Source organism: Cariama cristata, unplaced genomic scaffold, assembly GCF_000690535.1.
Source record: "Cariama cristata isolate BGI_N322 unplaced genomic scaffold, ASM69053v1 scaffold42945, whole genome shotgun sequence".
NCBI classification, from domain to species: Eukaryota; Metazoa; Chordata; class Aves; order Cariamiformes; family Cariamidae; genus Cariama; species Cariama cristata.
The window spans coordinates 8088-30184 of NW_009618931.1; the positions used below are offsets into that span (position 1 = coordinate 8088).

Here is a 22097-nt window from a genome sequence, read left to right on the forward strand (position 1 = left end):
TGACAGAGGAGGATGGGGGGGAGGAGGGGAGGAGGGAGGAGAGGAGAGGAGAGGAGAGAGGAGCTCTCAGTACATTCATGTACTTACAGTTTTTAAAGTAAGAATATTGCACAAAAGAAACACATAGCCTTCTGATGCTTCATTTAAAACTGTAATCTGAAGATGCCATAAACCTTTAAGTATTTTCTGCAAAATCCAGCAGAAAGTATATAAACTGTCAGTCAGAACTGGGTTTTCCCATGCAGGACTGCTCCCTATAAAATTGAAAGTTGGGAAAATCCAAAGCACATACCAGTAAAATTATCTAACTAGCATCTAGGAAAGGAATCAAAACTCACTCAGAAGAAAATTTAAAAGCAGACTAAACAACATACAAGAATATATGCTACTGGTAGTAACTCTGTGTTTGCAAGGGAATGGCCTAGCTTTATATCAGTCATTATGTAAGTAATCACTAAGTATAGGGTGTTTTTTTTTTTTCCTTTCTAGAGTCCACTAAGACAGGTGATCAGTATTTGTGGTCTGCTATTTTTTACCTTACACTGAAGGCTCTTCATCATTGTACCATTTAGTTCTGGTTGTACCAGCAAGTCAAGCAGGACTTAAAGACCAGCTTGACACATTGTAACGTTTGAACTATTTAAGAAATTACGGCTGGAAGGAAGCTGATTCCTACATTATTAGATCACCTTTTCATTTGGACTTCCATAATCTTGCAGTGGGAGGCTACAACATGTTGAGATGGGAAAAGGGGCGGCACTAGAATGTAACTCTCACGTTTTTAGCACGCTGAACAGACCTTGAGTTATTAGAACAACTGAATCAAGGCCATCATCTTCACAAGTCCTGAAGATCAAACGAGCAAAAAAAGGAAGGATAAGTTCCCTCCCACCCAATGCCCTTTCCTTAAAGCGTTGACTGTTCATGATGATTTTAACAGGGTTTTCATAACTGCGTAAAATCCAGCAGTACAGTTTCATCTTAGGTCAGTATGCCCAAGCTAGTTGGACACTAGGCAGCTTAAATGTAGCTGTGGTAACTCAGGCACTAGCCTGGGCCTAGTGACAGAATATCTGCCCAGAATTCTAGGCATGTTCTGCAGCCTGGGTATATGCAGCTCAAGTGCAGTCATGTCTTTAGACTTCAGGTTTGGCATGCAGACAGCTTCAGGACTACAGTACTATTAGAGTGTCCATAGTGTGATCGAGGCTCAGCTTCAACAATAAAAGCAGATGCTCAAGGTAGTTTAAAGATAGGAGAGACCAATAGTGATATTCACCAAGAGTCTTCAATTATTTACAACTCAACAATTTCCTGAATGATGTCTTGAACGTCAGTTCTAGACACATGACAGTTCTCAGTGGCATTTCCCCTGCACCCATTAACTTGCTTCATCCTTGTCTAGCCCTCTTTGTATTATTGCTGTAGCTTTTGTGAATCCGGGATAACTGGGATGCATCCAGCATTAAAGCTCTTCCAGACTCTACAAAAGCTTGCTCTTTTTTTCAGCACCTTTTGCCACCTCGATGGTATGCACTGATCACTGAAGCTGATTCTAGTAAGGAGGCTGCTCTGACTCACATCTTATTCTGAAGTGCTTTCATTCTCAAGGACTCACCATCTTCACACTATTTCTAACTGATTTATGCTGAGAAGTGAGTTTTAAAAAGTAATGAGAGCAGCACAGTTAGTGGTAATTACACTAAATGAAAATTCATCTATTAATAAGAGGCACAGCAGATCAGATGATGTGGAGGAGGCAAAGGAAATAGTGACTCTAGATTGTGCCTTGGCAAAATGTTTTTCCTGTTTCCACATTTCTTGTAATACTACCAGGCATGGAGCTACTAGGATGACTTGGGCTGGTTGTGATGACGTAAAGTATCTTTGATGACCGTGCTGCATTGATGCTGAGATTTGCTTGTTCATTTGTCTTCTCTGAAAAGGTCTGATTCATTGGAATCTTGTTTTGATGCACATTGTCCTTCACGGCTGAAAACACAAGAGTATGATTACAGTAACAACAGGTGTAACTGGACCTTATTTTGTGCTTGTAAACAAACATGTGCTGCTCTCTGGTTTATTTAGAGAACTCCAATAATCAAATCATGTCTCATGCCAGAAAAACCCTGTACTTCACCAAGTTGGGGTTCTCGGAATTTTTCTGGAAGCTAATTGTTCATCATAACAGTAGGTACAACTCAAGGACTAAAATGGTTTCTCCTGATGACTTTCGATCTGAGTGGAATAGACTGTTGGAAAGAGCCAAGATCAACCAAGATGCAGATGGACTACTGTCTTTTTTGTTTCGTTTCAGCTTTATCAGTTTCTAATCTGTTTTGACAGGTAGTTGTGTATAGGATTGAATTTTTGAAAATTTAAATTTTCCTATTTATGACATAGCTGACTACAGTGTTCCAAATTGAGGGAAATTTTAGAAAAGCTTTTATCCACTGAGCAGTGGCAACAAGATAGATGAAACACCTGTAGACATGAGAGTTAAAATATTTGCTCTTTTTTTGCCACTTCAGAAATCTCCTGCGTGAATTAAATGCTTTAACGGCTCATTGAAAGGCAGAAACAGCAAAGTTACCTCTTACCTCTATATCTGATAGCAAATCCCTGGGCTTGATTGATTTCATCTGAGAAAAAGTACAAAATGACAAAATCCAAAGAGATGTTAAAGGTGTGGGGAGGCCGGTTCTTGCCATTAAAACGAGCTAGAACATGATAGGTATAGCCATCCAGCAATTCCACCATATCTGTAGCATCTTTGATTTCAAAAAGGGCAAAGCTGAAGTGGATTCGAGATGCTCCTGGAACTTGTATGGTCCAGTAACAGACTTTGCCTGTGCCGTATGTATCGGGAAAATCTGGGGAATAGATCACAGCTGTAGCAGAAGTGTAATTCCCTCCACAGGCACCAATAAGGGCTGTGAAAAGGAGAGGGAGAAAAATAATTAAAAAAAAAGGTTATACATTCATTATGCACAGCTTTAGCACCCCACAGATTCTAATACTCAAATGTGACTTGAAGGTACAGACTTGCTACCCCTGCAGGATGCACTCTGAGATTGGTATTCTTTACCTTCCACAGCACTGGGAGCACAGCTATTATGTTGCATTTGCTTGGGATGATACACTCATTCTGTCTCATTGATCTGAGACCTATGTAATAGTCTTGAATACTGCAACTACCATTTGTCCTTGCATGTAACCATGTACCCTTACCTGCATCTCTGCAGGAACAGGATGAAAGTCAAATCACTGATTCAGACAATTTTACTCCACTCCTATCAGGCAGGCAGGTCAGTGGATTAGTGACTGTAACTCTCACTGTAGAATTATTGCAATTCCTTCACAGTCTTATTAAATTGAAAAAAATAAATCTTCACAGAACAGCTGAGGTTGGAAGGGACCCCTGGAGATTGTCTGGTCCGATCCCTCTGCTCAAAGCAGGAGACATTGTCTAGTTATCTCTAAGACTGGAGACTCCTCAACCTCTCTGGGCACTTGTTCCAGTGTTACCCTCACCATAAAAAAAGGTTTTTGTAATGTTTAAATGGATTTTCCTGTATTTCAATTTGTGCCTGTTGCTTCTCTATTCACTAGATAACACAGAGGAGAGTCTGGCTTCATCTTTATACCCTCCCATCCATTATTTATACAAATTGAAAAGATCCTCCCTCAGCCTTCTTTTCTCAAGGCTAAACAATCCCAAGATCTCTCAGCCTGACTTTGTATGAATGATGCTGTAGTCCCTTAATTATCTTTGTGGCCATTTATACATGCTTTTTAAGCATCCTGTCTTTTGATCTTGTCCAATTAATGTCTGACCTTACCTTCACTAAGTAACTTGAAAAAGATCCTGTTAGGAAGTCTAAAGAAAATCTTTTAGATTTGTTGCTACGTTTTATATTCAAACAAGTACACGCTCAGTAAATCTTTATATTCCTTGACAACTATCCAGATTCCCAGTGCAAACTTATTTACCGATGAATCCAGAGAGAAACTCAAATGCCAGGCAACAGACTTGATGCATATTTATATATACTCATATGTAATTTTTAAAATGTATTGTATATAGGTATATATGCATATATATCCCTGAAATACACAGTATTTTTTATATATTACATAATAACGTATTTAATGACAAAACTGTTTGGATCAGAGTTATGACACCCGCATGCCATAGGCTGAAAGACTGAAGAATGAAAGTAGAATTATTTTCTCTGAAAGGTTAATTAAAGCCCCGTAATAGAGGCCTGTGAGGAAGTGTTTTGAAGTGCCTCAGTTTTCACAGGCCTCTGAGAAAAGAGCCTTAATAAATACAAATTAAAAGGGAGTTGGGGGGAACCAAGAACAAGAAGTAGCATATGTCTGCCAGGAAAATCACGTGAAAACATTTCTTTTTCTGGAGCAAGGCCTGATCATAGCCTGAGCAAACCCCACACTTCAGTGCCACACTGTGAAAGACCTTATAGAGGAACTGAAAGAATATGAAAGAAGAAGAATAGAAAGAATGTGAAAGACCCCACAGAGGTACTAAGGCCCACAGAAGACTTTGTGTTTAGCACTTACTCCATGCTAACAGAGCTGGTAAATTAATCGAATAGATAGAATTATTTGAATAGATAGAATAGATTGAATTGATAGAATTTAAATTTGTCACTGAGCTATCAAATTTCCTCTTTGCAAATGGCTCACAGGTACTGTTACATTTGGCTCTGCTGTTTGTAATTACTGAATCAAAAGATGTTCTTCAAACCAGCAATATTAACTAAGAATGCCAATGAGTAGTGCTCCACAGATGCCTAACAAAGTACAGCACTCCATATGGAATGGGAATGCTTTCCCTCATTTCCTTCTAGAGCTGGCAGAGTTCTGTGTTGTGGGTCTGAATGTTACAGCTTTAGGCCACCATAGTAGCACATAAACACATAAGGATAATGGGGTGGCTGGGGGTTTGTGTGTGTCTGTAGGGATCGGGGTGAGGGTTCTGAGGATATGACACAATCTGGAAAAGAGGAATGAGGTGAGCAGGTGTTGCTTATCAGCAAAAGAAAATGGGGCAGTTACAGGATGCCCTCTCTTACCTGGCCATAGCTCTCTCCCTTGCTGTTTACCAGAAAAGACAGTGCAGGTCCTCAGGGTAACATCTTGCTGAGCCCTCGGTCATTCCAGAAAAGGAAGCTACAAAGGAAACCTTTACCCATCGAGGATTTGGGAGACCAAGAGCAGAAGGAAACAGGATGCTGCAACGTGAAGCTACATGCTATCTCAACATTGAAAGCAACATGCAACTCCAGTGCTTCTTTTTGGGAGAATTTGGAAGCGAGAGGAGTGACTAATTCCTGTCTCAAGTGAAATGTCTTTCTGTCTCACTTGCTGGGAGCCAGAGTTTGAGTAAGGAGATGCGTAGTTTGGTTGTGTGTTCAGAAGGTGGAAAATGATGCTGCTTTTAGTTCCAGAGTTTGTAACTCCACGTAAAAGGTAGCTTCAACATCACAGGTAGCTGACATCTGAGAAGCAACAATATATCGGTGCATACTGTGAACTTTTCCAGTACTCCTGGCTATACTGGGAGCCTGTACTACAGCCAGACAATTGGGTACTCATACTGTCAACCTGTGAAGTTACACAGCTGGCACTGGTATGTATACTGAGAAGAGCAGAGAGGAGGATTTCTATGTATAAGAAATGATGAAATCAGCAATGGTCATAATAGCAACCTAACTTGTTTGTACTGTTGTGGTACACTCCTCCTCTGTCTCAATTCTACTGCACTGCTTTGTGTTGTGTTAACTGGGTTATAGCAAGTCTCATCTGGTTTAATAAAAAACCCCATGTTGGTGTACATTGAAATTTTATTTGAGGTGCTTCACTTAATCATGTGTCTACTCTCTGGTAAGATAAGTTCTGAAGGAGTCCTTCCATGACATGCTGTCTGTGATAGCTGAGTTAGTACCATTTCTGGGGAAAGTAAGAGACAATCTCTGGAGCAGGAGTCAGTTGCCTGAGCAGGCATCATTTCTTGGAAGAGCTATTTCACATTATTAATGGATGTGAATTTTATGCAGAAATGGAAAGTAGCTTTGTTTTGTACTGAATTTAGGTGTTTTGCTGTTTTGTGTGCAACAGTTATTGCATTTAAACCCTATTCCCTAATTGCTGAATATTTGAGGCCTCTCCTTTGGGAAAAAACTGAGCCTGTTTCAATACTTACTGTCAAAAAGAATGACTCTGCCATCCCCACCGCAAGGCTGAGTATGGTCTCCAAAGCAAACACTGTTGCATTCCGTACTGGCTGCCTCCCCATATCTCCAGTAGTCAGGATTATTTCCACAGAAACAAGCATAACCTGATTCCATGCCTGCAAACTTTGACAACAAAGATGCATAAGGAACGGAGGGATAATAGTTAAAGGAGTGACAGCAGGAGGCTGTATGAGCAAGAAAGCTGGCAGCAGAAGAAGAAGTACAAGAAGAAGTGTCTTTGAAGAAGTATGATTAGTCATAGGTCAGACATCTCACCACAAACTGTTTTTGTTTGAGCTGTCAGGATGCTACTTAAGACTAGCAAGAAAGATGGCAACAGAGGGCAATTAGGGCACCCTATCACTCATAACTGCAGTAAGCAAGCATACTTTCTCCTGGCATGCTGGCATTATTAACCGGTCATTTGCCCAGATTGCTCTGGATGCAGAGGGAGGGCTAGGTCCCCCAGAGTGGGAGTAAGACCTTAGACCTCCTAAAGGTAAAAAAAACAAATGGTGAGGGAGTAGAAATATGACAGAGAGCTCAAGGCTTATTGCCATCTTTTGTCTTTGAAAACATTTTGCAAATGTGTGTCAAAGAAATCACCTTAAATTGTTTACTTCGGCAGGAACTGATGCATGTTTGGATAGTAAGTTTGTTGGAGGTCTCACTGGTGCCAGTCAAAGGTGGTGGCTCTCCATGGTCCTTGTAACACCCCAGATTCCCTGGCACTGGCAAAAATAAGAGACAACAGTCATTTTAAAGGTGTGCCTGGAAACACCCAAGACACAGACCACTTTATGCACTACCTGGTTCCTAAGCAGCTCTCTGTATATTCCTGTGTTGATTTCACAGTATGGAAAATGTTACTCTATGCTAGTTCCTTGTCATATTTTCCATGCTCAAGGCTAAATGACAGGTGGTGAAATTGCATCGTATCTCCTTAGCAATATACCTGCAATACTCTGGAGTTGGTTCCTGTAAGCTGCCATAATAGAGACAAGATAAATACCTGTTCATTTCTCCTGATGGGGACAATTAAAAAAAAAAAAAGGCATTATCTGGGTTCAGAGGTTCATGCATATTCTAACAACGTAAATTAAACAATGTGATTTCTGTCTGATCTTCAAAACAATGATGTTCTGGAAGTTTTCTAAACAGGATAGTTGAGGAAGGGAATGTAAACTGTTTTAGCATGGAGTTTGCCAAGTTTTATGGGAGGGACTGTATACTTATATAGGGGAATTTCCTAATATTTAAAACTCAAAATTTGATATGAATTCAAAGTATCATATTTTATACTATGTACAAAGAGATTCAAAATGAGCAATATTACTTTTTAAAAGAAACACCTATTTATACTGGATTAATATAATGTTTCAAGGCTCCCTGGTCAGAAAGATTTTTCCTCCTTCAGTGTATAATTTGTCCTCCATTTTTGTTCTGGTTTTGCACTTTTCATCAAAGCACTGGAATTTAGCCATGACTACTAGAGAAAGGATGTGAGGTACAATATAGTGCTGTGCTAATAGCATAAAATTATCCCTTACCTACTTGTCAAATCTGCTCACATACTTGGAATTAAATCTATTATCAGTGCTGTAGTCAGATAATTTTTATCCATGTGCCAGATTGACAGAGACTATTTTTTTTGTCCACCTGACCTCCACAGCTCTGTACATGTGATGCAGTCAGAGAACTGTATGAGAGTTTTACTTATTCACTCATTTGTAACCAGTAAACTCTGAACTCTCTCTTGCTAACATCTTGTGACACAGCACTGTTTCAGGTTTTTGACTTACCAATAGTTTTTTTTGGGGGGGCCCGAAATGCTGGGTTTGGCGTTTTGCAGCCTCTGATGCCTGACAGCATGTGGATTAGCTGGGGCTAATCCATGGGGCTCCTTTTGAACTAGCCATCTCTTGCATGGTGGCCCTTTTCTCTATCAGATAACCTGTGTGTTAGTAAACTGCTTCTATATTATTGTACTTTCACATAAATACAATAGGGATGCAATGCTTTTCGTACTGAGCAGTCTTGTACAGTAGTCCTGAAAGTATCTCTTCCTTGGATTCTGGAAGGCCCATTTCTGGGATTTCTTGCACAACTCCATGTGCAGCAGCCATTGAAATAATGTATTCAGATTTTCTATTTGTCTAATTCTAACAAAGATGGTCTCAACGCTATTCTTTTGGAATATTATATACTGAGCTTGTAAAACTGGTGTCAGCTTACCATTAAAATTTGAATCATCCTGACATCTGGAACAGTTAACAGGTCTGTCTGAGAACTTGCTCCCAGACTTAGGCTATATTGCCTATGGCAGCTTCTTTATTTTGAGGAAGAGGGCTAGCGTATCTATTAGTGGCCAGCAAATATACTGGCATGTATACGATTACACTCTTAAGGAGGCTGATGATAGTATTATAAAGAAGAATTAATGAAGTTGGGAAGAAAATTCAAGTGTGTATGTTTTTTAACAACTACATAATGTTGCTTCAAATATTGTTCATAAAATAAGCTTGTTTTCTAGGAATGATACAGTTTCAATTATAAACCCTTGCATGAAGTTATGGCTTTGATATGCTCTGCAGCAACATGCATGCAAGTCCTGACACTTCAAGTTACAGCCTGATTTAACATACCTTTGGAAATCCCCATTTGCAGCCCCACCCCAGCTCAGTACAGCCGGGCAGGTAACTCTCAGAGAGCTGGTTTTTGTACTATGCGTGATTTCACTGCCCTGAAAAAGCTTCTTAATTAACCAACCTACCTCATTTTCCTAGGTGACCTAGGATTTCCTAAAATCACGTATTATATATATATATATTTTATTTTAAAGTAGCTTTATTGATGAGACCCTTCAACCTTGTCTCCAGAGGATCAGTACTCCAGTATGTTCCATGCTAAGAAACCAGACAGTAATTTGAAAACTTCTTACATTTTGTAACTAAATCAAGTGTACGATTTGGGTACATCCTAAAGCTAATTAGTCTCTTTGGTGTTCCAGCAGTATTTTAACTTTCTTGTATCTAGCAAGCAAAACTAGTGTCATGTGATTGGGAATAAACAGGAGACACATCAATCTAGCCCAGCAGTGAACAGCAATTTCCATACTGGTGCCCAGCTCTTCAGATTACTTTGATATCAAATCAACAAACTACATAAACCCAAGAATATATGCTCAGCTAAAAGCACTTTAGTAGTCCCACAGCAAATATATGATTAAACGCTCTTCTGAACAGGGACAACACACACACACACACAAATGACTCCTATACATGCATATATGATTTTGATATGCCAGTTCTTCCTGTGGCTACTGATGGGCTGGTCCTAAACTTGAGTCACTACTGAGTTGCTGCTGAAGGGTAATCAGAGTACATAGTATAAGCATAATAGTAGAGGGGAGATCATTTGTAATCTGAGTTGGAGAGAATCTAATTGGCAAACACTGCTTTTATATCAGATCCACAGCGATCACAAATTACTGCTTTTTCACCAATATTTTTAGTGTATTAAAATAACACGCTCCTCATTCATACTATATTAAACTGAATCAGGATGTATGCATAGGGAGCCACTCAACATAAATCTAAAACAAGACAGTGTATATTTATGTATGTAGAGCAGCTCTGCAGAAAAGGCTCTGGACGTCCTGATAGACAGGGAACTGAACATGAGCCGGGAGTGTGTTGGGCAGCAAAGTGACCAACAAGCCTGTATTAAGATAACCACAGCTAGCGATGGCGGGAAGTGATTGTTCTTCTACTCAGCACTTGTTAGGACCACATCACGACTTCTATGTCCAATTTTGGGCCCGTCAGTGCAAGAAAGACATTAATCATCTGAAGCAAGTTGAGCAGAGAGCCAAGATGCTCAGAAGGCTGGAGCACTCACCCTGTGAGAAGAGAGTGAGGGACTGGGGCTTGTTCAGCCTCAGCAGAAGAGAAGGCTTCGGGGGTACCCCCTAGCAGCTCTGCAATACCTACATGGAGGTTGGCACAATGATGGAGCCAGGGTCTTCACAGTGATGCACTTTGGACAAGAGGTAAGGAGCTTAAGTTGAAACATGAGATATTCAGACTGGATTAAGGAAAATCTTTTCACCATGCTGTCACTCAAGCACGGGAACAAGGGCCCAGAGAGGGAGTGCTCTCTGCGTCCCTGGAGGTTGTCATGGCCTGATGGGATAAACGTGGTCTAATCTGACAAACTGCTCAGAGCTGGCTCTGCTTTGAGCAGGAGGCTGGACTAGATGATGGGCCTCAGATCCCTTCCAACCTAGGGCATCCTACAACCCTATGTATATGTATAAAACTATAGATACATGTATGCACATATATATAAAGCCATGAAGAATCAAAAGTATTTCTAGATAGGTAGCGACTATTTATTTACTCTGACCTTTAAAAATCTCCAGCATAATCTTTTGCCTTAATTTGCTCTTGATGTTTAGCCTACTAAAGCAGCTTGGCAAAAATGAGGTAGTCAATATTCTGTGATTGCTGTTCAAGCTGATCTGTGATGTCTTCCTGTTACATCATCTTCACTCGTTTGTATCTATTTGTTCTCTTGTGCTTAAAAGGTCACCTCTTTCCTGCAAGCAAGCAATTTTTCTTTTAAGCAGCATCTGACATAATGAGGTCCTGGCAAACACCAGAGTTTCTGCATATGTAATGTAAGGCACATGTATTAAAAAATTGAATTCATCCTTTTCAGCTCAAAAATATGTTCCAACTATGCTCATCTAGCTGTCTTTCAAGACCCTCCTAGCTTTTTGCAATGGTAGTATGTACCAGTATACTGTCTCAAATTGTGCGAGCTACTCTCTCTGTTCTTGTGTTAAAATGTATACAGGTCAGTCTTACAGAATGATCAACACAGGTCTCTATAACCTACCTGGCTCTGCCATTTAACACTTCATCAATATTTCAGTCAAATTTATTACATGACATACATGCACACAGGAAGTATGATTCCAGTAATGAAATCTGTTTATGGCAAGAGACTCATGTGGATCATAAACATGGAGATGCAATTAAGCAGGACAGTAATCCTTTCTTTCTTTTACTTTTGGGGAGCATAAGTTGTTATTTCCTTTGAATTTCAACCTAGCCTCATTAACAAAGAGACCAAAAAAATCAGGAATAGCTGCAACATTGCAAACAAACCATCTAAAGCATTCAATTCTGAATTCTCCATGTGAGATGGCACGTGTTCTCCCAGGACTCAGTGCTGCCTTCTTGCCTTTTATTTTATGTCCATTCCAGACTGCTTAGCAGACAAGCCATTAAGAAGAGGAGAGGAAGAAAAAGAAATACTAAGCTCCTACTGGGGTAACTGCCACTGTCTTCTGTGATTATGCCCATCCATCTTCATCTAACATTGCTAAATTCTGTATAGTGCGTTTACACATGCAGAATGCCAGAACATATTTCTGAATGAAAGCGTTACGTATAAACATTAATGAACAAGACACATGATATAATAATGTGAAATCATCATCATAATGAAAAATTCTTAACTGTAGATTCTTAATTATTGTTACAGTGAATCATTGCATGCAAACGTCTCTAGGCAATCAAGATCCTTCATGTTGTTGGCATTGTAGTGATATTATGTGGGTATAGTTTATAGGTAAATTATGCTCCAGATACTTGCCTTTTCTAGTAGTAAATATAATTATGGAAAATAAGCTTATATAAGACAACTTATTTACTTTTCTAAAATTTTCAAATAGGATTTCTTTACACAATTGTTTTCTTGTTCCATCACAAAACTCAGTTTTGTATTATGCACTTCATGAGATGGTTTTGATGGTCTTATGATTTAGCATCATGCGTACTGAAAACAGAAAATCTGGTAAAGAATAAAATTTTTTTTTTACTTACACAGCTTCATAAACCATGAGGTTTGTATTAAGACTTGGATGGGCTTGCAATGTACAGTTTGTTCTAAATTGCTGCAATTCCTTTTTCTAGTATCCAGTTTCAGTGCAATGCTTGAAGCAGCTGCTACTGGTCAAAAGGACATTTTGTAAATGTAAGTCTGGATTATCTGTGCAAGTAAGTGTCCAAGTTTAAATCCTCTGCTCCCCACCACAGAGAAAATGAGTGAGGCTGGTTTTAAAAGGATCCTTTGTGTAGAACAAATGGAGTGGAGAGAATTTGTCTTTCAGCTTTTTTACTGGTGCCATATCCAGTGAATTTGTTAACATCTGTGGTCCTTAAAGAAAATGCAAATTCTTTCTTTTTAGACCAAGATAAATTTCTTAATTAGGAGGGTCATGTTTCCTAAATAGGACCTGGTATATTAGAAAAATAAGAGTAAGATGTCCTCTGAACAGCAAGTATCAGAGTGTTGAATAATTTTGTGTTATTTAAATTAGACATCTTAATCTGTATTTAAGTCTAGGTAAAAGGCACCCAACTTAAGGTCACACTTACATATTTGTTTGCCTAGCTTGAAGATGTGAATCACTCGCTCACATTCATAAAAAAAGAAAACTGTGGACAAAGTAAATAAATCACTTTAGATCCATTTTTCTTTGGTTTTGTTTTCTTAACTTAAAGTAAGAAATATACTTCTTCCAATCGAAAGTATGCCTACGTAAGGACAACTGTTCTGATGCTTAACAGTATACACATAAGTTTTCCCTTAGAAATAGAGAGTACTTGCACAGAAGTTAGGAAAGCAAGTAAAGGCATTAATGGTTAGACAATAAAATGTGTAGTTATGGCTGCTTGTTAACATGCAAAACTGGAATCTCTTTTTAATATTTAGGCATAAAGAATATGATTCTTTGGAGTTTATCCTGGAGCATTCAGGAATTAAAATTTTGGAATGTACTGACACGAATCATGACAAAACACCCACATTTTGGACAAGGAAATAATATAATACATTAAAAATATTAAATACTGAAAGGAATCTTCAGGTGAATAGCTTGTGAATTACCTGTTAAAAAACCAATTAAACAAAGTCCAGTTTGTGGTTTCACAGCAATGCTAAGTATATGCACCTGCAAAGAACAGAATTCTAGCCCAGAGCTCCCATATACCAAATAAATAGCCACCTTTTCCCTATGTCCTCTCATACTGTCTTTTATTTCTTCCAAGCAATTCAGTGTATGATGTATTATACACATTAAACTAATGCCATCTATTTTACAAGCTAACTGCAAATGATGGACACATATGTACCTTGTCAAAAATTAATGAATAATTTCCTATTTATTTTTGTCCTCTAGATTTTAATAAATGGATTACGTATTTCTATGCATTCAAAAAACTAGCAGCACTTCATGAGTTCTGAGTGATTCTCTGTCTGGTATTATTTGTAAATAATATAATCCAGCAATTCTGAGATGAGATGAAAAGGATAGCAATGGAAGAACGATTCAGTAAGCTTGTCATTAACTCTAGAGACCGTTTAAAATATTGTTTAGTGTGCAAACAAAAATAAGCTTGTTGGCCTTGTCTTAGTTTCTGTTTGAAAATCATTACCCACTGCTGTATAAGTACCAATCTCTGTTCAACAGAGATGCAGGCCTAAAAAAATCGCATGGTGCTCTTACTTCGGCAGGATGGAATCTCACAGTATTTCCAATATATTCCATCCTCATGCTCTGCAATGTAGCACCATGGGCTGACATCTCCATCAGGGTTCCTGAAAAGAGAAAAATAGAGAGAGTGAGTGAAAAGTCACCAAGTATTTTCAAAAACCACATAAAAATAAATCTTATTAAGCTTCCGTGTCATCACTATTTTTGCTCTAATACCTATTGAATATTTAACCCATTAGACTTATATACCAAGAAAAATGCACAAGTGGTCAGGAAGTTCTGATAACTTTGGTTATTACAGTACACAGCAAGCACAAAATGCTAGTAATGTCTAAAATATAACTTTTTTTCTTTAAGTCTGAAAGGTGCAGAGCTATTTCTTGACAGTACTGAGAGAGTGGAAGACTTTCAGCCCCACATCCTGCATACAGGTTCGTTAGAGTCCTAAACTTGATTTTTGCCTTGGTACAAAACACTCCAGACTCCAACTTTCTGTATGTACGATGACAAAAACATTTATTCAATAAAGTCTTCTGGGAAAGACTGAGGTCTTTTCTTCCCCTTCAGTAAAGCTGAATAAATCTGTTCCAGTGATCTGATGTATTGATGGATGAGATAATTCCTTATGTGTCCATGATTATTCTTTGTTGTTTTGTAGCATCATTTACAAATGCGTATCTGATTAGTCATTAGGCTAGTTAGTTTTTTCTATGTACACTTTGAAAAACTGTTCACAATGAAAAGATCAATTTAAGACCATAAATTGTTATTTTGGACAGTCAGCTTGAAATACGACCTTTTCTTGTAACTAGGGCCAACTGCAATCTTTTTATCATGCACTTTGGCATGAATTCTGTTAATGAGACCCCCCTAAACTAAAGTGTCAGTTCAGCTGCATGTTGTCATTTGGGCATATTAAGAACGGGAGATCCAATTTTAGAACTGCTGGGGATGTTTTTTGATCAACTAACAGAGTGCTGAAGACAACTGGTGAGCTGAGTTCAATTTAGCTGACTAAAATGCTGCTAGTTAAGTCTTTCAAACAGACTAATAAAAGTAGTGGACGAGGAAAGCCTAAGACTAGTATGCTAGGAATTTAAGTGTAATTGCAGAGGTTCCAGTGGCTAAAGAAAGTAGAAGACTAAAATCAAGGAAAGCTTGTACTTGAAATAACGCAATTTTCCTTGTTTTCACAGTTACAGGAAATTTTGGGTTTACACCTGCATCACAGAAATCACATGTCTGTAACTGAATCATGGTAATGGCACTCCACATATAAATGCCTTAAAATGCAAGGAAATTGCAGAGAAATGTGATGAATGTCTTTGCCTTGAACCTCAAAAGTGCATAAGGTTAGAAAACAATTGAGTGTCTTTTAAAATTTCCAAAAACTTCTCTTCGCCTAATTTTGTTATGGCTGAACAGGGTGTCTTGCAGCAAACTTGCATTATTCCAAATAAGGACCACCCATGGAGAGACAACATGCTTCTGATTAATGCTTTAAGTGTAAAATTAGATTATTCAAATGTTGTCCCTAAAATTGAGCCTCAAAGCAATGTATTATGCCTTGAAAAAGCCTTGTGAGATATGTGTTGCCTCAGAGAAGATCAACTTGTCCATTATCACCAAGCAAATGAATGGCAGAGAAAGAGATAAAAACAGTGGTATTTTCACTCACAAGGTCTCGACAAGATTCGCATGCTAAAGATATGCTCTGATGCTCTTAAAACAGTGACTTTCCAAGCTTTTTTCAACAGAATGTGAAGTTAAAAAGCATGCATTAGTTAGGATCATCATTCCATACACCTGTGAGAATATTCCTGGTCCAAGTGATATATTATAAGGAAGGAAATGGCTAACCTTCCAGTTAAACTCCATCTCAAAGAGGATCATCTAACACTTAGAAGATTGAGGTTAAAAAGATGTATTTGGTAATCAAATAATTTTTCAGGTTTACATACCAGATTATAAGCTTCTTGCTCCTTGTAACACTTATCAAATTCTCATTTGATAAGTAAAGTGAGACTCTGGTAAGGATTACTTGAATACCTGGATAAACATTGTTTGTTATGCACATTTTTGCATAGTTTGTACATGTTTTGCTTTGTACTAACCTAAGTATTAGCCACACATGACTGCCAAAAGTAGGACCCTGTAGATACAGTCTATCTAGGATATTGCCACACAGCAACAATCAAAATTACGTTCTTGATTCTGCTATTTGTGTCAGAGATAATTCAGTGGCCACTAGCCTTTTTATAGCTCTGTATTAGTATACATACTGAGAGACTACATGTCACGAAAATTGTTATGCATTTCGTGTTGTTGGGCTGAGGGAGGCTGTGAAGTTGGTGTGAAATGTTTTTGGTGGCAAGACAGTCCTTCCAGTGCTCACATGCTGATCTGATACTAGACAGCTTGATGGGTTTATTTGGTTTCCAAGCCATTTTCTAAAGAGAATGCCCAGCTTCTATGGAGTTTCTCTTCTAGGTGGTGTATTTTTCTTTACTCCTGTAAGATGCTGATTCAAGAGAGAGTCAATTCAGAACTTGCTAATAATGCTTTCTCCTTCTATGGCTGAAAACAGAGTCCACTGGTGCAACACATTGAATGATATTCTGAAGCACTCCTGCAGCCACTGGAAAACATCCCAAGTAAATCTTTTTCTTCCCTGTCCTTCACCAATGTTCTTCAATGAGAAATATCCTTGTGAGTCATCAAATACTCTGGAAATGCCACTGACTCCTTTCATCAATGTGCTCATCTGTGTGCTGCATGTCACAAGACCTCTTTTCTGTGCTTTCTTACGTACTCTCCATTAACTGGCTGTCTCTGACTCTATCATATTTTCTTGAATGTCTATTTCTGATTAAATACGGAAAAATTCTTGGATCAAGAACCAGGACCTTATGTTCATGACACAGCAATTGTGCTGAACTCCTGCATATTAATTTATCCTGATTTATATTGCTTACAGTGAAATGATTTCAACATGAATGTGGCAAGTGTATAGGCTCTACCCTAGAAAGTCTATAACCTGCTAAAGAAAAGCATCTTCCAGGAGAATTGAGGTGTGGTTTGAACCTTCTCATGAAGGAGACATTAGATCTTTTCTTGTTATGATCCAGGCAACTCAATTCTTAATCTATTGGTTTAAACATCTCTGTCCCCATTACCCAGTGAGTATGAGACCAACTCAACTTTATATGCATCCTAGATTAGCTGACGATTATCACTGTCTAAGGAATGTATCTATCAGGTTACTCCTTACCTATTTCCATAGCAAGTATAGATGGGCATAAAAACTTAGCTGGTCAGTCCTGCAAAGGCAGAAGTGCATGTGACTTCCTGATGCACAAGATGAGCAAGTTAAACGTTGGAGGCTGAAAAGAGCCTGCAGAGCCTAAACATCTCTGAACTTAGGTTCTTATTTGGTTCCTAAATTCTGAAGCTCTTATTTAAGTTTCATTCTGAGTTGTATCTATAGTTATGGAGGACTGCTCTAGAAGGCAAGAAAATGAAAGTGGATCTGCCATGGTTTAAGCCGGTATTGTGACCACTGACAGTTGAGCTTCTGAATTCATATAACAACTCTAAGTCACTGAACAGCTTGTGCTCAATGAGAATTTTTAGTGATTATGTAACTCCCATTAGCACGAAACTCAGAAACATAGTGTGTAAGAGAACCAGGCTTGTGGGTGAGGATAAAAACCATAATGTTCCAGAGACTCCTACAGATATTCTAGTCTACTGCTTCTGTACTTCCGACTTGGATCAATTTTTTTTATTACCTCTATCTTTTATAGTCTTTCCTCATCATGCCAAATTATAGATTGGATATATGATATAGACTTTGGGTGAGAACTGGGTTGAAAAAGTTATTCTACTAATGGTGCTTGTAGATCCAGGATACTGATTACAAGATAAAACAAAACCTGTTAGATATCCATGGTTCTGACATTCTTCACTGTATGACAGGAAGTTTCCTAATTCTGTGTCAACTGTTTAAAGTAACACTGGGTATATCGGCAATGTTAGTAGCAATGAGATATTTCTTACCTGCAGTAGTTATGTTCTCCAAGCCCTCCCTCCCCGTTGGGATATTTCAAAGTATTATAAGGATGCTCAAAGGTCTCATTCCAAAAAAGACAAGGTTTCCCTGCATTTTGGGAGGTCTGGTTCTGAGTGCCACGATAGTCAGCCCCATTTGCTGTGTAACATTCTGGGAAGAAATGGAAATGGAAAAAGAGAAAGAATGTATGTAGGTTTAGTGTTCAGTTATTCTTCCCTTGCCCTCCACCTCATCCCCAAGAGATCATGTTTCCTTTCACTAACATGTTTCCTGTATTGTTTAGGCAACTAAAGATGCTGTCTGGGTTTTAAGTTTTCTCTCAGTCAGACATCTATTGAAAAGATTACAATTTCATTAGTTTACTAAACAATGCGTAAGATAGTTAGGTCTGAAGAGTGGTTAATACAATTAACATGCATTTTCTAAATAAGCATACTACATTTTTTACTGTTTTACCCATGTTTTACTCATTAGGATGAATCTGTAACTTGTTAATTTTCCAAAAATGAAATGAGATGATGTTATCAGTCTGCCACTTAGCAGCATACTACCCAGCATACTATGGGTAGTATGCAATATGGGTGGTATGCTGATAAATCTCGTGCCAATTTAACTAAAGTTGTGAATATCTGTACTTTATAAAGTGAAAGATTCGGTAGACATGAATATTGCAAACATTTACATCCTGATTTAGGAAAATTTTTTTCTCTGGCCTGGATTGCCTTAGAAAGGGACCTCCTTTGGTAGAGTATAATCATGATTCTGTGATTTGCTATTTATGCTTTCAAATTAAAACTTACAAGTCAATAGTATTCTGCCTCGCTCATATTTTCTCCCATTTATGCTTCTTCTCCTAGCTTCCTAATACTCAGCAAGTTAGAAATCAAAGCAGAGAACGATTCCTCTAGTCATCAAATACACTACCCCCTTCTCAGCTGAACTACAAATCTCATGGTGCCTGGTTTTGCTATGTCTTATTAATGACATCTTCTGATCAAATAAATATTCATATGCATGAACAATTTTACCTTTACTAAAAAGGCAAAACATTTTTGATTATATTATGTACTGTGAGGGTGACAGAGCACAGGATGAGTTTGCCCAAAGAGGCTGTGGAATCTCCGTCCTCGGAGATATTCAAAAGATATCTGGACATGGTCCTGGGCAACCTGCTTTCGGTGACCATACTTGAGCAGAGGGCTTGAACAAGATGACATCCAGAGGTCCCGTCCAACTTCAACCATTGTGTGATTCTGTAACCATCTTCCAGAAAGTCATTATAATTCATGTACCATAAATAAGTCCACCCTGTTTATAATTAATACTTTGTAACATTTATCATCCATGTATTTATTTAAAAATAGCATTAAAATACAACAGTCTAGGACAGAATTAAAACTGTAAATGTAAAAATGTAAAATTAAAATGTAAACATATCTTTGTACTGAGTAGCACTGCTGGGGAAAAGTCACAAATGCTTCCTACTAACTGCAGGCTGTGAAATCTTCTGTTTTATCTGATGGTATTCTCTGTAGAAACCACGGAACAGCTGCAGAGATGTTCTACTGCCCTGAGGGAAAGGGAGAGTGCTCTGAAGTGCAGTAAGCTGATCTCAGGTGTCCCTCACAAGATGCACCTTACAAAACAAGGCTAGAAAGACTTGTGTGGCTGCACTTGGAAAGGGAAAAAAAAAAACCACCCCCAGCTTAATCCTGATACTAACAGTACACCTTTTTTTGTATTTAGAAATACTGTGGGAGAAGAGAAAATGTATTATTAAAACCATGCGTTTGAAATGAGTGTAGTTTGGACGCACAAATATCAGAATGGTGCAATTATAATGATTATTTCACAGTTTTATTACACAGCAGATGAAAGCTGATGTTTTTGTGCCTTCACTGCACAATTTCATGCCTAGGCAAGTCAGGATTTCTATTAAATGGAATTTTGTTGCTGAAGGCACACAGAAGAGGTGTCTGCACAACCAGTAATGTATACTGCTATCATCTGTGGACAGAGAGCTATCTAATTTAATTAAAAAAAGCTTCAAGTCAATACTCCTCCTTACTGTAATTTACCTGACTGCCTTAGCCATGCAGGTGAGCTACATACATTTACTTGAAAATGCAAATCTGAGTTTCCAGTATTCAGGCCACCACAGGTATTTGCATAAACATATGAAAAATCTCCAATTTAGAGTCACTACAGTCTTGCAGCTTTCTTCAGTACCTCTCTTGCTTTGCAGTTAATGTAAAAGTTTTTTTTATGTCATAGCTGAAAACTATAAGCTGATGAATTTGGCAGAAAAGAGAGGAAAACATACTCAAACTGGATAAACAAAATAACGTACAGTATAAAGAAGCACATCCAGAAAAGATGTCTACTTCAGCTTAGTGCTATTACTTTTTTTTGCTTTTTACTTCTAAATAAGAAGTAATATGTACTAACATCTACTTAGAAATACAAGGAATGCTACAATACCTGAATGTAATCTGGCACACAGACTAAACTGAAGTTAACATCAGCCTGTTTTAGGATCTGCTAAGACTGGCCCATGCTTTAACTTGCAGTAGTGACTGCCTTTCATTTTCATATCACCTTTTCTTTTCTTTTAATAGATTTTCTTCAAACTTCATTGCACTAGTACTTTAAGGACAATGCACAAAAGGAAGAGTCAGAGCTCTCTTCTGTAGTCTTTTGTTCCCAATAGGTAGCTGTAACAGTGCCTTCTGTATTCTTTTGCACTACCCAGAGATTTGGAAAAAATGTGCCAGCTGAGTCTTAGTGAAGCTCCCCTGGCTTTGTTAGCATCTAGATGTGGAAAGAGGAGGCAGTGAGATACCACATAAAATCATTGATTATCCCAGAAAACCTGAAATGAAAACTTTACTTAAGTTATGGAATTTAGCAGCTGTGATCAAATAAAATAGATACCTTTCTGTGTTACAGGGAATTTGCTAGGAAATTTTCATTTTGTTAACGATTAATAATAATTTTGCCACAGCATTAGAGTGCAACCTTTTCAAGTAAATATTGGCATTTAAAAATCAGGCCCTCACTCCTACGTTCTTTTACCTTGATCAGCTTTGAGATCTGCTGAGATACATTTTGTACAGTTTTCTATAAAATTTCTAGTAACACGGATACAGATCTCCCAGCATATTCAACATCTTGGCAGTAAACAGCTGAATTCTTCTATTTATCACACACAGTGATTTTGCTATATTTTGCTCCATGACAGCCAAGACACTAGTTTAGCAATCTCACTACGAAATTAATATTCCCAATGTGTTGAAGGTGTAAAGTGGATGTTCCATCTACAGACAGACCACTATCCTCTCCATTTCAAATCCTCTTTAAAGAGAAAAGGCCTAAGAGATTCTGGAGAAGAGGAGGTTAGAAACTCCATCCTTCCTTTCATCTTGCACCACTGGTGTAGTAATTCTGTGAAAAGATGAGCTTAAAAAAGGTCACCCAGATTTGTCTGCACAAAACTAATTCAGAAGAGCTCATCTAAATAAAACAGTCAGAAAAGAGTGGTCTGAACACTAGTAGTAAAACTCCTGGGTTTACTCAAATTATCTGATTTCTCTTTGGTAGATTATGATCATGTAGAAACGAGGGGGAAAAAAATAAACCAACCAACAACAACCTCTCCTTTACTGTTCTGGCGCCCACTGGATCCAACTGCTTCATGTTGGCTGATACTTCTATGTTACTTTAGGCTATGAAGCCCTTTGCTTGGAATCTAACTAACATCAGAACAGTGACTCAAGGAAATTAATATGAGTTCTATGAATTTCAGCAAGTCTTATTCCTTAAAGTTTTGTAAGACTGTGATATACTATGACATAACTTGCACTATATCCAAGTCCTTTCCTGGTGGCAAATACAGCAAGGGAAGAACAGGCATTTTGTGGAGGCTAAAGCTGACAGCATCCTAGAAGGCATCAGAATGCCACTGTGCTCGATAGATTTGTCACGTGGTTTCTGTTCATGCACCCAAGGCTCAGTTTAAACTATCCTGTGAACCATAAACCTATATTAAATCACTAGGGTTTTAGACAGGACACAGAGAAAGCTGTGACCATTCAAATCTTGAAATCTCCAACCTCCTCATATTTCTAAGATCTTAGTCAGCTGGGTTTCAGACATAGTCTGAAATGTGTGACACATGGTTTGCGTCACATCCATGATT

At 38.2% G+C, this 22097-nt stretch overlaps 1 protein-coding gene across 1 annotated transcript in view; it reads right to left on the minus strand.

Moving 5' to 3' along the window:
- The window catches only part of KREMEN1 (kringle containing transmembrane protein 1), a 23029-nt gene extending 1434 nt beyond the window's left edge, over positions 1–21595 (minus strand). Inside the window, 8 exon segments of the mRNA XM_009701039.1 lie at positions 1834–1992; positions 2601–2933; positions 6230–6383; positions 6867–6991; positions 13840–13931; positions 17887–18049; positions 20881–20917; positions 21542–21595. Coding sequence (XP_009699341.1) covers positions 1834–1992; positions 2601–2933; positions 6230–6383; positions 6867–6991; positions 13840–13931; positions 17887–18049; positions 20881–20917; positions 21542–21595 — 1117 coding nt within the window.
- Positions 21596–22097: the final 502 nt, after the last annotated feature.